Source organism: Aotus nancymaae, unplaced genomic scaffold, assembly GCF_030222135.1.
Source record: "Aotus nancymaae isolate 86718 unplaced genomic scaffold, 86718_ANA_hifiasm-v0.15.2.pri h1tg000002l, whole genome shotgun sequence".
Classification (NCBI taxonomy): domain Eukaryota; kingdom Metazoa; phylum Chordata; class Mammalia; order Primates; family Aotidae; genus Aotus; species Aotus nancymaae.
Window position 1 is genome coordinate 6,642,548 of NW_026988413.1, and position 16,302 is coordinate 6,658,849.

Consider the following 16,302-nt stretch of genomic DNA (forward strand, 5'->3'; position numbering starts at 1 on the left):
ATGCATAATGGACGTTTCATCAAGTGGTTAAATAAAACTGTCACCATATGTTTTACAGAGCTGTCATGCAGTTGGGTGGCTACTAAACTCTACCTTCTTTTCCATTTTAGCTTGCATGTTTTTTTTCCCCCTGAGACAGAGTCTTGCTCTGTCACCTAGGCTGGAGTACAGTGGTTTGATCTCAGCTTACTGCAACCTTTGCCTCCTGGGTGCAAGCAAGGTGCCTCAGCCACCCAAGTAGCTGGGATTACAGGTGTGTGCCACCACACACAGCTAATTTTTGTATTTTTAGTAGAGACGGGATTTTCACCATGTTGGACAGGCTGGTCTTGAACTTTTGGCCTTAAGAGATCCTCCCGCCTCAGCCTCCCAAAGTGCTGGGATTACAGTCATGAGCCACTGCACCTGGCCTCCATCCTTAACTTTCTTACTTGGATTTTTTTTCTAGTCAAATATTAAAGGAAATAACTTTTCTAAGTACTAACTAGAATTTTTTGGATTTGATATGTGTACTACTTTAAAAAGTGCTATGGAAAAGTAGAATTCCAAATGTGTAATAATTATTAAACATAATTGTTCTTATGGGTAATCACTGAATAGACTGTAGAAAATAGATTGAAAAACTTAGCTTGCACTTTAGACATGGTTAAAAAACACAAGTATCTATAGTTGTCACTTAAAGTAGTTGAATAAAGCGACTTGTCTCCTTCTCTGACTTATGTTTCATTTTTACTAGTGAACAGCTCTGCGCTTTTTGTTACTGTGGGGAAAAAAGTTCCTTAGGACAAGGAGACTTAAAGCAATTCAAAGTAACGCCTGGATTTATCTTGCCATGGAGAAACCAACCTTCTAACGAGAAGGACATTGATGACAACAGCAATGGAACCTATGAGAAAATGCAAAACTCAGCACCACGAAAACAAAGAGGACAGAGAAAGTAAGCAGTTTTGAATTTAAATTGTTGGAATAGATTAAGACTGTGTATCATTTATTTTCATTATAATGTTTATAAATTTTCAAATGGGGTTGTTTTTGTTGAACAGTTTCTCATGTTTTCCACATTTATGGGATACTCTATGACTCATAATTAACTCAATCCAACAAACTGTCCTTTTCACAAAATTTTCTTATTTTTTAAAAAAGTTTATCTTAATTGTATATTAAAATCAGTGTGATCACAAAACCAAACTTTTGGAAGAAAACATTAAAGAACATAACCCAAGCTGAGAGGGAGGGAGTTCTTGGAATTTATAAATGGAAAGAAGATATTAATAAAACAGATCAATGAAGTTCTTCTTTTGTTTCTCTAAATAAGCTTTTAATTGTAAGAATATAACGTAATGCAATAGCAAATTCAGAATTGATTTTCACCATTCTTGTCTTTTGTGTCATCCATTCATTGATCCAGTCAATCATTTAATTAATTAATTAAATTTATGTATATATGTGTGTGTGTGTGCTTCAGAAAATGTTGAACTGTCCTCCTCATTTTCCCCTCCTTCCCTCCTTCCCCCTTGTTCCCTCCCTCCCTCCCTGCATTCCTCCCTCCTTCCCAGAAGATGCTTTTTTCTTTCTTAAGGAATTTTTTGTAATTATATATGTATGTCTGTATTCATGGACGCATTGTACTTACCTAAAACTCTTGTCTAATATATTTCAAAATATTTTGTGCAGTTGTGTTTAAAGACCATATTAATACGGAGACTTGGCTGTGCTGGTTAAGGGAGTAGAAGTTTCTGTAATTGATGAGAAAGTATAAAAATTATTTTGGCTTGCCAAACTAACAGACTCTGCCTCTTGAGGGTGATGATGTAATCACCCAAGTGCTTATCTGGCTTATATCCAAATTTAAGTACTAAAGCATTTTCATGTTGTACTTATTTGATGCTCCTTGTTTTGAACTGCTGCCAATGCCTTGAAGACCTGAAGTAGAAAATGAAACAATAACAAGAGGGAGAATGTTTTAAAAGAATTTAAGGTGGAACAGTTTAAGGAAGCTTAGAAGTACTATATTAGGAGAGTTGTGTTGTTTGGGAGGCCATAGCTAGATCATATGCAAGACCCTTATTTTTAGTTATCAATTGAGTACACACATCTTAATAAAATAATCAAAAGGCCAGCAAACTTAAAATGTCTATTACTATTAGCAAATTTAATGGACTGAATCAGGCTATATCTTATATCCTCATGTTCTGCCTTAAATAATGGCAATTATATAAAATCCTGTCCTGAGAAATAGAATTGGGCTTCATTTCCTTGTTTTAAGAGTGAAATTGCCTGGCCTTTTGGCTCACACCTGTAATCCCAGTACTTTGGGAGGCCAAGGTGGGTGGATCACAAGGTCAGGAGCTTGACCAATATGATGAAACCCCATTTGTACTCAAAGTATAAAAATCAGCCAGGCGTGATGGCATGTGCCTGTAGTCCCAGCTATTCGGGAGCTGAGGCAGGAAAAGTGCTTGAACCTGGTAGGCGAAGGTTGCAGTGAGCTGAGATAGTGCCTCTGCACTCCATCCTGGGCGACAGTGAGACTACGTCTCAAAGAAAAAAGTGAAATTAAGTTTTAGTGAAAATTCTTATGAGCTCGGATAATTGTATAAAAATAGCCTTTGTTAAATGAAAGGCTTTGTGTATATTTGGTGCTTACCAACTTAGTAAGTAATGATCACATGCTAGTTAATGACATACACTTAAAAATTTGGCATCATTGGCCGGGTGCGGTGGCTCACCCCTGTAATCCCAGCACTTTCGGAGGCCAAGGTGGGGAGATTACAAGGTCAGAAGATCAAGACCATCCTGGCTAACACGGTGAAACCCTGTTCTTGCTAAAAATACAAATATTAGCCGGACGTGGTGTCATGTGCCTGTAGTCCCAGCTACTTGGAAGGGTGAGGCAGGAGAATCTCTTGAACCTGGGAGGCAGAGGTTGCAGTGAGCCGAGATGGCATCACTGCACTCCAGCCTGGGTGACAGAGCAAGACTCCATCTCAAAAAAAAAAATAAATGAATAAATTTGGCATCATTTAAGGGTAGGCAATTAATTTAGCTTGGTAATGATTTCAAATATTTACAAAATATATGTTACTAATGAAGTTTAAATAGCTAGTTAATTTTAAAAACAATTTTACAGAGGAGGTTTTGAAAATGGCTTTCCTCTCATTTTCACTATATAAAAAAATCAAGAATGTTTTTACTCTTTCTTTCTGTTTTGTAACTTAGAAATTTGTGGTGTATGCATTTCAGCTGATTCCTCTTGATGTCTCTTTCTAAGCTGGGCTGCTGTCATCCTTAGTGTTGACATTGATATCTTACTGATATGGTGTATACACACAAACCAGTCTCAAAACTTCAAGGTTGAATTTGATTAAGCTGCTGGTTTGGACCTGATTAGTAATAGATGAGTCAGTCATTCTGTTGGTTTTTTACACCCCTTTCCCTCATCAAATACTAGTGCAAAACAATATGTTAAAACAATACTTAGTAGTTATAGATGAACTGTTGGTCTTTTTTTTTCCCTCCCAATAAAATAATGATTTGTAATGGAGAATATATTTGTAGGAATAGAGATTATATTTACAGGAAAGAATTTGTTCTCATTTTACTGTGGGCATTTATTAAAATGAGAATTTAAAGTTAGCATAGCATGCTAAACCTTTTTTTAAAAGTCTATGCATTTCTAATGCTGAACATAAAAACATTACTGGTTATTTTTATGTGATTTGATATTTAAATGTACTTATTGAAATATGTTAAGACTTTTTTTTTTTTCAATGATTCCAGGTATAAAAATGTTTAGTACCCTGGTCATTGTGCTGATTTTCTCTTAATAGGAATCATGAAAATATCCAGCATACAGAAGTGCAGTGAGTTATGATCTATATTCAATAGTGACTTAATCTAGAATTATGATCAGGTTAAATACTGTGGTTTCAGGAGAAGATTAAAGTTTTAGTGGTAGTCATCTGATTTCTCATATTTAATATTAAATACGGTAGCCATTTTTGTTTACTTAATGGTCTTAAATATTACCTACAGTGTTAGACCTTGAAAGGCTGAAATCTCCCATATGTTGTTTACTTTATTCAGTGTACTTTTTTAGACTATGGTTTTTGCTGTTATACTATCTTCCTTATTCTACATGACTTTGGTAGTGATTTTGCTTTTGTTTTTTAATTCCAAATTGTGATGTATAGTCTTGATTGAGAGTACTTGCAACGTCATGCCACAGACCAGCTGTTGAGATTTGTTGACGGGAACATAAGAAAGCTACAGCTAATACATTCCGTTCTTCCTGCCTCTGTTTTCACACTTTGTAGTGGGTTTTTATTTTCCCTGGGCAATGTCCTTTCTTTACAAAGCTAACTGCCACCTCTGTTGTGGCAGTCCTCAGTCAAGATACAGCAAACCAAACATTTCTTGTTTGATCAAGTTTTGTTTTGTAAAGCATTTAAGTAAAGCCTGGGCAACAAAGTGAGACCCTGTCTCAGAAACAAAACCCCCAAAAAAAGAACTAAACACAGATTGCTGGGCCCCACTGCAAGATGTTTTGATTCAGTAGATCTCACTTGTGATCTGAGATTCATTTTAAGTGTTAAATACAATTCCTGACTAGAATACGAGAGTTGGTTTTAAAAACATTATATTATGGAATGGAAAAAGAAATTTATAATTTAATTTTAATACTTTGCTGTGGGTTTGGAGACTCTTTTTCTTAGTTGTTACTTATATGGTATGGTAACCCAGTTTAATATTCACCGTGGATAATACTAACAGATGAATTCTAAAAGTTGCTTTATGACAGTTAATGCCTGATAAATTAAAATGGATTTGGTAGTACGTTACATTTAAACAGTTAAAAATGAAACAATTTTCTGCTTGTTTTCACTTTCACAGCTATTTTATTTTATTTTCAGAGAACGATCTCCTCAGCAGAATATAGTATCTTGTGTAAGTGTAAGCACCCAGACAGCGTCAGATGATCAGGCTGGTAAACTGTGGGATGAACTCAGTCTGGTTGGGCTTCCAGATGCCATTGATGTCCAAGCCTTATTTGATTCTACAGGTATGGGCCTGTTTTCAATAATAACTGCCTGTTAATTCTGGAAGCATTTTAATTTTGATGCATTGCTAATGTCCTCAATAATAAATGCCTTTTGTCTAGAAATAAGTAAAATCATACTCTAAAAAATCATAATTAAATATACCTGATTAGGTAAAAGAAATTGTCTAATAAGGTTTATGTAATTTATTTAAAATCTATGTAGTACCATCATCAGACTAGATGCTTTTTAAAATACTTGCATTTATTCTTGTGTAGATAGCAGTGCTGTGGAGCTCTGACAATTGAGAAAAGAGAGCACATTTTAAAGGGGAATATTTTAAAGTTAGAACTTGGTGAATGTGGCATTCTGGGTCTCTCTTATTGGGCATGAAGGAGAATAGATCTGAGCCGTGTAGATTATCTTATTATAATAGTATTGTAACTTAGCACTCATGGTGCTATTGGGATTTTAAGTACATCCCATTCTGTAGTCGAACTGCAGATTGATAGTGGTTCAAGTGTTATGTGATGGATAATTTAAAGGCTGAAGTGTTAATAATCATTGCTAGGTGCTCTCACTGTAGTATGAGGGGAGTAGAGATGTATGTGTAGTTTATTCTCTATACATTCCCTTTGTATATCCCCTCAACAAAGTTTGTTTGTTTTTTGTAAAGATACTAGAAACATACCAAATACATACATAATATTTAAATAAAATGACTAAAAACTAATTTTGTTTGTTGAAGAAATAATCAGTAATTCAGTGATTCTCAGACTTTTGTGTGCATCGTAATAACCAGATGGCTTGTTAAAACACAGATTGCTGGCAGGGTATGGTGGCTCACAGCTGTAATTTCAGCCCTTTGGCTGGCTAAGGTAGGTGGATCGCTTGAACTCAGGAGCTCAAGACCAGCCTGGGCAACATGGCGAAACCCCGTCTCTACAAAAAATGAAAAAATTCTCTGGGTGTGGTAGTGTGTGCCTGTAGTCCCAACTGTCTGGCAAGGTTGAGGCGAGACAATCGCTTGAACCCTGGAGATCGAGGCTGCACTAAGCTGTGTTCATGCCACTGAGCTTCAGCCTGGGCGACAAAGTGAGACCCTGTCTTAAAAACAAAACCAGAAAGGAGAACTGAACACAGATCGCTGGGCCCCATTGCAAGAATTTTTGATTCAGTAGCTCTCAGTTGTGATCTGAGATTCTGCATTTCTTTGGGTTTTTATTTTGAGATAATCTCGTTCCGTCGCCCAGGTTGGAGTGCAGTGGTGCAGTCTCAGCTCATTGCAACTTCTGCTTCCTGGGTTCAAGCGATTCTTGTGCCTCAGCCTACCGAGTAGCTGGGTTTACAGGTAAATGCCACTACGCCCAGCTAACTTTTGTATTTTTGCAGAGACAGGGTTTTGCTGTGTTAGCCAGGCTGGTCTTAAATTCCCAGCCTCAAGCAGTTTGTCCACTTTGGCCTCTCAAAGTGCTGGAATTACAGGGATGAGCCACTATGCCCAGCCAGATTCTGTATTTCTAAGAAGTTCTCTGATTGATATTGATGCTGGCACTCAGTGGTTGGACCACATTTTTAGAAGGGCCACTTTACTGATACCACAAATACAGAATGTCATCGTATATTTACATATTAGAGTTGATTTTGGAGTTTTATATCTTTATTTTGTTAATTATTTTTTAATTTTTATTTTTATATACATTTTGAGATGGAGTCTCTCTTTGTCACCCAGGCTGGAGTGCAGTGGCATGATCTCGGCTCACTGCAACCTCCACCTCCTGGGTTCAAGTAATTCTTCTGCATCAGCCTCCTGGGTAGCTGAGATTACAGGCAAACACCACGATGCCCGGCTAATTTTTGTACTTTTAGTACAGACGGGGTTTCACCATCTTGGTAATGCTGGTTTCGAACTCCTGACCTTTTGATCCACCCTCTTCGGCCTTTTAAGGTGCTGGGATTACAGGCGTGAGCCACTGTGCCGAGCCTTATGTCTTTATTTATTAGCTTTAATATTTTTAATGTTTGCTCATTTGCTCCTTTTCATTTTTCCCATTTTAGGCACTTGTTGGGCTCATCACCGTTGTGTGGAGTGGTCACTAGGAGTATGCCAGATGGAAGAACCGTTGCTAGTGAACGTGGACAAAGCTGTTGTCTCAGGGAGCACAGAAGTAAGTAGACAAAGCAAATATTTAAATCATAGTTTTATAACATTCACTTTAATCGAAAGTTCACTTGAAAGGATTGTTTATCAAATGATTGCTATAGAGTAAAAGCTCTCAAAATAGGAAATTATTAATTTTTGTTAAGAGTAATTTTAATTAGCTGGACGTGGTGGCACATGCCTGTAATCCCAGCTACGCTGGAGGCTGAGGCAGGAGAATTGCTTGAACCCGGGAGGTGGAGGTTGTAGTGAGCCGAGATTGTGCCGTTGCACTCCAGCCTGGGCAACAAGAATGAAACTCTGTCTCAAATAAAAAAGAAAAAAGGATAATTTTAGGTCAGGTATAGTGGCTCATGCCTGTAATCCCAGCACTTTGGGAGGCTGAGGCAGGTGGATCACTTGAGATCTGGAGTTTGAGACCAGCCTGGCCAACGTGGTGAAACACTGTCTGGGCATAGTAGTAGGTGCCTGTAATTCCAGCTTCTTGGGAGGCTGAGGCAGGAGAAGTGCTGGTACCTGGGAGGTGGAGGTTGCAGTGAGCCGAGATTGCGCCACTGCACCCCATCCTGGGTGACAGAGTGGGACTCCGTTAAAAAAAAAAAGGGAGTTATTTTATGCAAAAATTAGCTGGGCATGGTGGGGTGCTGAGGTGGGAGGATTGCTTGAGCCCAGTAGATTGAAGTTGCAATGAGCTGTGATTGCATGATTGCCCTCCATCCTGGGTGCCGGAGTGAGACCCTGCCTCGAAAAAGTAAAAATAAAAAATTAGTTTGTGTAAGCCATTGGAGTGTGGTATGTTATTTAATGAACTTGAATCTTTTTTTTTCTTTTAATAGAGACGGGGTTTCACCATGTTGGTCAGGATGGTCTCGATCTCCTGATCTTGTGATCCGCCCTCCTTGGCCTCCCAAAGTGCTGGGATTATAGGCTTGAGCCACTGCACCCAGCCGAACTTGAATCTTTTAAAATGGTTTATATTTAAATCAGAAATTAAAATTTTAGAAATGAAAATTATGAACTATACTTACACATTCATGTGGTTGCTTTTTAAGACAGAACTATTTGATAAAGATTTAATTGAGAGAAAATATTTGAAAAAATTTGAAGGTCAGTAGTCCATAATGTGGACTACCTCTGTTTGATAATTTAAAAATTGATTAAAGTATTTCTTTTTAGCTCACTTTGCAGTTTAGTTCATCTTTATTGCATTAGATCAAAGTAATATGTGCATAGTCTGCCATTTTTCAGAGCTTTCACTGTGATTTTCAAACTATGTATTTTGAAGCAAATATAAATGCAACAGCTACATCTCATCTATAAAGACAACAGACTCTATGAAGTAATATTGCTTTGCTATCTACCAATTTATTTTTTTTCTTTTTTTTTTTTTAAATGTAGAAATTGAGTCTCAGCATGTTGCCCAGACTGGTCTCAAACCTCCTGGGTGGGCCCAAGGGATCCTCTCTTCTGGGCCTCCCAAAGTGCTGGGATTTTAGACGTAAGCCACTGTGCCTGGCCTTCTCTTTGGTTTTGTTTTTAAAGACAGAGTCTTGCTCTGTCACCCAGGCTGTAGTGCAATAGTGTGATCTCAGCTCACTGCAACCTCCTCCTCCCGGGTTCAAGCGGTTCTCCTGCCTCAGCCTCCTGAGTAGCTGGGATTATAAGCACATGCCACCACACTGGCCAATTTTTGTATTTTTAGTCGAGACAAGGTTTTACCATGTTGGCCAGGCTGGTCTTGAACTCCTGACCTCAGGTGATGTGCCCGCCTCGGCCTCCTGAAGTGTTGAGAGTATAAATGTGAGCCATTGCACCTGGCCCTTTGGTTTTTAGCAAGTATATTTGGGAGAAATGAGACAGCCCTTCAAATGGAATATGAAAACTGGAAATTTTGACTTTAGAAACTATATGGGCTTTAATAGATAGAAAGAACATAGGCAAAGCTTTGAAAAGTATAGTTGAGACGAGGACTTAGAATCAAGTAATAGTTTAATCATTAGAACATTAGCTTTACTTGGGTTATCAAAATGACGTGATTTTCATAGTTGAGTAAGCATCACCTCAAGGGTAGTGCAGTCAGAGTGCTTGTTTTGGAAATTTACATTAAAGTGTATATGTCATCAAATTTTGAACAATTTAATGCATAATAGTATATTCCCCAGCCTGAACATTCTTAGAGGTTGGATTAAGACAGTGATATTTCAGTGAAAACCATCTTTTTAATGAATTAGTTTATAAAAGTAATTTTTATTTTGGGCTGTTTTGCGACAATGAAAGTATTATAGCGAGGGTAACAAAGGCTAAATGAGCTTTGTGGTGTTGTATTAGAAGCAGAGGAATCGATATAAACTTGTAGTGTTTGATATGTAGTACAGAAATGTAGGTGCAGGTATTTGCATGAGTTTGTATGTATCTATATATTTCCTACCTCTGTTTGCTAGGAGGTTAGTTAAAAGAAAACTTGCCTCACTCACTCTGTCCTTTTTGGAAAGAAGTTAGCATTTTTTGTTCTTTAAATGCTTACCGACTAATAATTAAATGGTATTTAGAGATGAAGATTGTGTCCTACCACTAGCAGAGGAATCACAAGATCTTAGGAGACATTGCATCCCTTCTGACTTTGTTTAGGCATTAGTATTTGGTGGGCCTAAGCAAGTTACATGCAGATTGAGTACTTGGAGTAGGTAGACCATCTGGGGATTAGAAGGGACCCAGTGGTAACTCTGTTAAACCTTTACCACTGCACTAGATTCACTCACTGAAAACTCACAGTAGTGTCAGTTTTGTATTGCCATTTGTACTGTTTTTTGTTTGTTTTGTCCTTCCTTTCTTTTCTTTTCTCTCCCTGTCCCTGCCACCCTCCCTCTCCTTTCCTCCCTCCCTCTTCTTTCCTCCCTTATTTTCAGGGTCTCACCCTGTCATCCAGGCTGGAGAGCAGTGGCGTGATCTTAGCTTATTGGCAACCTTGGCCTCCCAGGCTCAAGCAGTCCTTCCCTCAGCCTCCCAAATAGCTGGGACCACAGGCATGCGCCACCTTGCCCAGCTAATATTTTGATTTTTTGTAGAGACTAGGTCCCGCTGTGTTCTCCAGACTGGTCTCTATCTCCTGATCTCAAACGATTCTCCTACCTCCTCCTCCCAAAGTGCTGAGATTACAGACATGTGCCACCACACCCAGCTTTTGTTGATTATTCTTCATTATCAAATAGGCACAAGATGGACCAGTTAGCTAGAACTTTGTCTCAAGAAAGGAAGACTTGTCTCACTGGCAAAAATTCAAACCTATAGCAACATGTTTGTTGACAAGACTGTGGGGAAACAGGTACTCTCATTCTTTCCTGCCCCAGATGCAAATTGGCACACATCTTTTGGAGGGAAATTTAGTGATACCTAACAAACTACATATGTATTTACTTCTCAATTATTCTAGGAATCTATCCTAAATATGCCTCTAACAATATAAATTTTGTCTTATTAAATGTTATTAATTATAGTGTTGTTTAATTTGCAAAATATTGGAAACAAACTAGATGCCTACACAGAGCAGAATGGTTGAATAAACTGTGTTACATCCATACATCCATATAATGGAGTACCATGCAGATAAATAAAAAACTAGAGATTTGTTACCTATAGGGAGTGGGAGGGAGAAGGAAATGGAGATCTGTGTAGCAGGGATGAAATGCGAGTGGCACTTCTCAGAGTATGTTTGTTTGTATAACTCTGATTCTTAGAACCATAGGAATGTTTTACGTGCTTCTGTGCAGTTGCCACCAACCAGGATTTGGGGGACCAAAGAAGCAATTACCACCAATCCAGATGCAGGAGAACCCAAAAAGGAATAGTAAAATTCACATAGAAGGGGATAGGGAAGGAAAGAACTCACCTAAGTAACTGTAGATTAACATAAAACTAAAGACAAAAATTACTGTACAATCATGCTGTAGTGTTGAAATGAGATCAGAAGTATGAATATATAAACTCATGGTTTTTAATATTTATACAGACATACGGAAATATAGATGTGTGTATATGTATGAATTAGTTTGAATATGTGTAGTTTCCTACCTCTGTTCCCTAAGGGCCTAGAAACAATGACACCCCAGTAGCACTGAGGATACCTAGTGCTTAGATCTTGGTCTTTAACCATTGTTCTTCAGTGAAAGGAACCAGGGCTCCTTGAGAAGTAGTTCCTTACAGGACTGGTGCAGGGAAAATACAAGGTAAGCCTGGATCAACTGGTGGTGCCAGAAAGTAAGGAAGTGCTCAAAAAGATGAAAACCTGTTCGAAGCACAGGAACCAACCTGAAGGAGCTCCTAAGAACTGGACCAATTTTAGCAACCACAAAAATAATGATAATTGCATTTTTATCCATAGGATAAGTACATGAGTCAATACTGATGTAATAGATATATATAGATTGTCCAGTCATGTCATTGGTCTACTTAACACTCTTCAGTGACTTCCCATTTTATTCTGAGAGAAAAAACCCAGATCCCTTACTAACCTATAAGGCTCTACATGATCTTCCCCATCCCTCGAATGTACTTCTCAGACATCTTTCACTATAACTGTTCCTTCATTTACTTCCTTCAGCCACACTGACCTCTCTGGTCTTCCTCAACTACAGAGACGCAGATCCACCTCAGGGCCTTAGATAATGCATGAGTTGCTCTCACATATCCTTTATGTATTCATTCAAGCGTGACTTTACAGTGATGCCTTTGCTAGGCTTGCTGTCAAAGATTACAAGTGCCTTCTCTTCCCATAATACCTGTGCTTTTTTGTTTTGTTTTTTATACCTACCACCTCTGACAGAGTGTATATTCACCTAATAATCTTACTGTTCATCTCCTTCTCACTAGAATACTAGTTCCATTAGGCTAGGGTTTTTTTCCGTTTTGGTCATTCATCAGTAATATTTGTAGACTACATTAATAGCACTGAAGATCATTCATGGACTCAGTCATAGGCAGAAAAGAAGTTCGAAGTACCCAAAAGTGTTACTGGAGTTTGTCATTGTGGCCAAGTACATAAAAGTTTATATACTTAATCTCTAAATAGAGTAAATCTTTACAGTTCTACAGAAATAATTGGGAAGGAGGAGCCAAGGAAAATTTTGGCTGTCACAAAAGATTCCCTAGGGGCAATGTAGCTATTGAACTTAGAAGACATTTTTATTTTGCCAAGAGGTAGATGTTCTAAATTTGCTGACCTTGGCTAGGTGTAGTGGCTCCCACCTGTAATTCTAGCACCTTGAGAGGCAAAGATGGGAGGATTGCTTGAGCCCAGGAGTTTGTGACCAGCCTGGTTAAGATAGTGAGATCTTGTCTCTATTAAAACAAAAAATTACATTTGCTGACCTGTATTATGTTGACATGTAGCTGAGTGCATTTTGATACCTAGCTCTGTTTTCAAAGAAAACAAACAATCTGCCCCTTCAAGATAAAGATGACATTTCAACATTGAAAATGCAGTGACTTTTCAAAGAAACCTGTCCTGGGGGTTGAACATTTTGAAAACAGATGTTTTTAACTATTTATATTGGTATTTTATTGCCAGAAACAGTGAAGGTTGTAAAAACAAAACAAAAACCTGTCATATTTGTCATCTTAAAAAAACTTGAACGTGGAATTTTCTGATTTGTTTAAAATATTCTAAAGATTTCTGGTTTAAGTCCATTTATTAAAAATTCAATATTTTTATTAGAGAGGGTGGAATTTTATTTGCTTAAATTTTAATAATTTTGATTTAGATTGGAAAATGATGTGGAAATCATGTACTACCTCTAATTAACTCTTTTTATTTTTGGGGAGGATCTTTTTTTTTTTTTTAACCTGTGAGAGCCATAGAAACTAGATATTGAAATAAACCAAAGTTAGAATTAGGCTTTTCAATCAAGAAAGCAGAAGAGAACAAGATACTATAAAGCTCAGATGAGGGGTTGCAGTACTCTGTAAACTTTTTGATTGTGCACATCTTTTAATAAGAAATGTTTGAGTATGCAGCTTTATTATGCATTCACAGTGGAATATGTATATCTCCTTTATTTTTATTTTTATTTTTTTGCTGGAGTGCAGTGGCACAATTTCAGTTCACTGCAACCTCTGCCTCCTGGGCCCGTGTGATCCTCCCGCTTCAGCCTCCCAAGTAGCTCATATCATAAGTGTGCACCACCATGCCCAGCTAATTTTTGTATTTTTAGTAGAGACAGGGTTTGCCATGTTGGCCAGGCTGGTCTCAAAGTCGAGGCCTCAAGTGATCCGCACACCTTGGTCTCCCAAAGTGCTGGGATTACAGGCATGAGCCACCATGCCCAACCATGTATATCTCCTTTATGTAACATATCAACATCTGCAACTTTACATTTGTTTGAGGTTTTTATTCTTTCTGCATATGTGTATGTGAGTCTTTTTCTTTGAATGTTTTACACCAAGGCTGTAAGCACCGTGAGCATGAGAAAAATATCTGTTTTGCTTTATCATGTTTTTTCTGGTGCCTAACAAAGTACCTGGAACACAAGAGAGTTACTAATGGGATAAATACATGCATTAATGGCATTTGCCAGTGAAGGGCAAAATTTACCTTGAATGAGGAGGTATGTCCTACTGGCCCCTAATGGGTAGAGGCCAAGGCCGCCACTAAACATTCTGTAATGTACAGGATGGCCTCCCACACCAAAAACTATACAGCTTAAAATGTCAGTAGTGCTGAGTTTGAGAAATCCTGGTATGACAATATTACTCCTGTGTTAAAATTAATGTATTTCAAATAATTTCCTCAGTTGTTACATGGCATCTTTATCAAACAATTTCGTTTTTCTGAAATATACCTCAGATTGTTTTTGGTTTTTCCAGGGGAAACTTTATTCATCTTTTAATAGACAGAATAATATGGCAAACAGTGAATCTGTGTTTCAGAAAGGATAATGGTGTTTCTCTTTTAATTTCCCTTTTGAAGCTCTGGGGGTGCTACCAACATCTTAGAAATCTGGATAATTTCAGTATTACTGAGGGAATAGTTTCATTCTACATGCTACAAATGTTAAATCATTTTGTTTATCTAAAGCTCCTTTCTCGGCCAGGCATGGTGGCTTATGTCTGTAATCCCAGCATTTTGGGAGGCCGAGGCGGGTGGATCATGTGAGGTCAGGAGTTCGAGACCAGCCTGGCCAACATGGAGAAATCCTGTCTCTACTAAAAGTACAAAAATTATCGGGGTATGGTAGCGTGTGTCTGTACTGTAATCCCAGCCACTCGAGAGGCTGAGGCAAGAGAATTGCTTGAACCCAGGAGGTGGAGGTTGCAATGAGCTGAGATTGCACCACTGTACTCCAGCCTGGACAACAGAGCAGGACTCTATCTCAAAAAATAGTAAATAAATAAATAAATTCCTTTCTCTTGTATTCCCAGTATTACCCCTCAAAAAGAAGTAATCCATAACCCCTAATACATATTTCTGTTTTCTTAACTAGTTCTGAATAAAATGTTCATTGTTGGCCGGGCGCGGTGATTCACGCCTGTAATCCTAGCACTTTGGGAGGCCAAGAACGGGCAGATCATTTGAGATCAGGAGTTTGAAACCAGCCTGGCCAACGTGGCAAAATCCTGTCTCTACTAAAAATACAAAAATTAGCTGGGCGTGGTGGCATGCGCCCGTAATCCCAGCTACTCCAGAGGCTGAGGCAGGAGAATCGCTTGAACCCTGGAGGCCGAGGTTACAGCGAGCTGAGATCATGCCATCACACTCCAGCCTGAGACTCCATCTCAAAAATAAATAACTAATAAACAGTTCAGTGTTTTACTCTTAAAACATGAAAAAAATATTTTTGTTGTTTTCCCTCTTAGAATTGGTAACCTCTTCTTTCTCCACCCTCATCTCCTGCCTTAATTCTGTATTGAAATTTCATTGTATTTTGTGCCAGATATCTTTGTGTAAAACCACTTTAGTTCTGTGAGAAGGGTTGTACATTTTTAATGTTTTTATTCTTTTTGTAGACTGCAGAAGCAAACAAAAATAGCTTTCCTATAGTAAGGTGGCAATTCACATTAAGAATGTAGATAAGCAGATTTAAACTTTTAAATGTAATTTGTGTAAAAAAAATTGAAAAACAATATATAGTAAAAGCCTCTCAGCACGTCTCCTCCAACCAATGGAAAGTACTTTTATGTAAGATCCTTTAAGTTACTGACTTGGATCTTTACATAGATAATTTGTTAGTATCTATTTTATAAAAAATGTTATTTAATACTATTTTATTTTCTATAGAATCCTAGTGTTTTTCGTGTAAATTTTAAAAATTCTTAAGAGTATGTATCCTTCCTTTTCCCCTATAGTTGTTTTTTGTTTGTTTTTACTTCTATTTTTAAGAGACACAGTGGCTCACGCCTATAATCCCAGCACTTTGGGAGGCCGAGGCGAGTGGATCATGAGGTCAAGAGATCGAGACCATCCTGGTCAACATGGTGAAACCCCGTCTCTACTAAAAATACAAAAATTAGCTGGGCATGGTGGTGCACGCCTGTAATCCCAGCTACTTGGGAGGCTGAGGCAGGAGAATTGCCTGAACCCAGGAGGCGGAGGTTGCGGTGAGCCGAGATTGCGCCATTGCACTCCAGCCTGGGTAACAAGAGCAAAACTCCAACTCAAAAAAAGAAAAAAAAAAAAAGAGAGAGACAGAGTGTCAGTTGCCTAAGCTGTAGTGCAGTGGCATGATTGTGGCTCACTACAACCTCAACTCCTGGGCTCAAGCAGTTCTCCCACCTCAACCTGCCAGAGTGCTAGTTATTATAGGTGTGACCCACTGTGCCCAGCCCTTTATAGTTTTTTAAGAGGAAGGATAAACCTTAAGAGATCACAGCCTATATTTCTGTCAGGGGTCTACAAGACTGCCTCCATGTTTGAAGATTTGCTAGAAAGACTCATGGGGATCAGCTTAGAGTTGTAATGGCTAAGATTTATTACTGTAACATATAGTATGGACATAGAGTAGAAAGACCTCAATGAAAAAAGACACTGTCGAGTCTAGAAAAATCCATGTTCAGGCTTCCTTATGTGCTGTGCCTTCCATCAGGATTACATAGATAACCTTGTTTCTTCCT

The 16,302-nt window shown here is 38.2% G+C and overlaps 1 protein-coding gene across 15 annotated transcripts in view; it reads left to right on the forward strand.

The window, feature by feature from the left end:
- KMT2C (lysine methyltransferase 2C) overlaps nt 1-16,302 on the forward strand; it is a 303,740-nt gene that overhangs the window by 117,767 nt on the left and 169,671 nt on the right. For all 15 annotated transcript variants that reach the window (XR_001105806.2, XM_021665230.2, XM_021665228.2 and 12 more), the window contains exons 4-6: nt 737-937; nt 4,914-5,062; nt 7,098-7,207. Coding sequence is in view for 14 of the 15 variants with exons in the window: in XM_021665230.2 (XP_021520905.2) it covers nt 737-937; nt 4,914-5,062; nt 7,098-7,207 (460 nt within the window). In the remaining variant the exon portion in view is untranslated. The remainder of the gene's footprint in view (nt 1-736; nt 938-4,913; nt 5,063-7,097; nt 7,208-16,302) is intronic.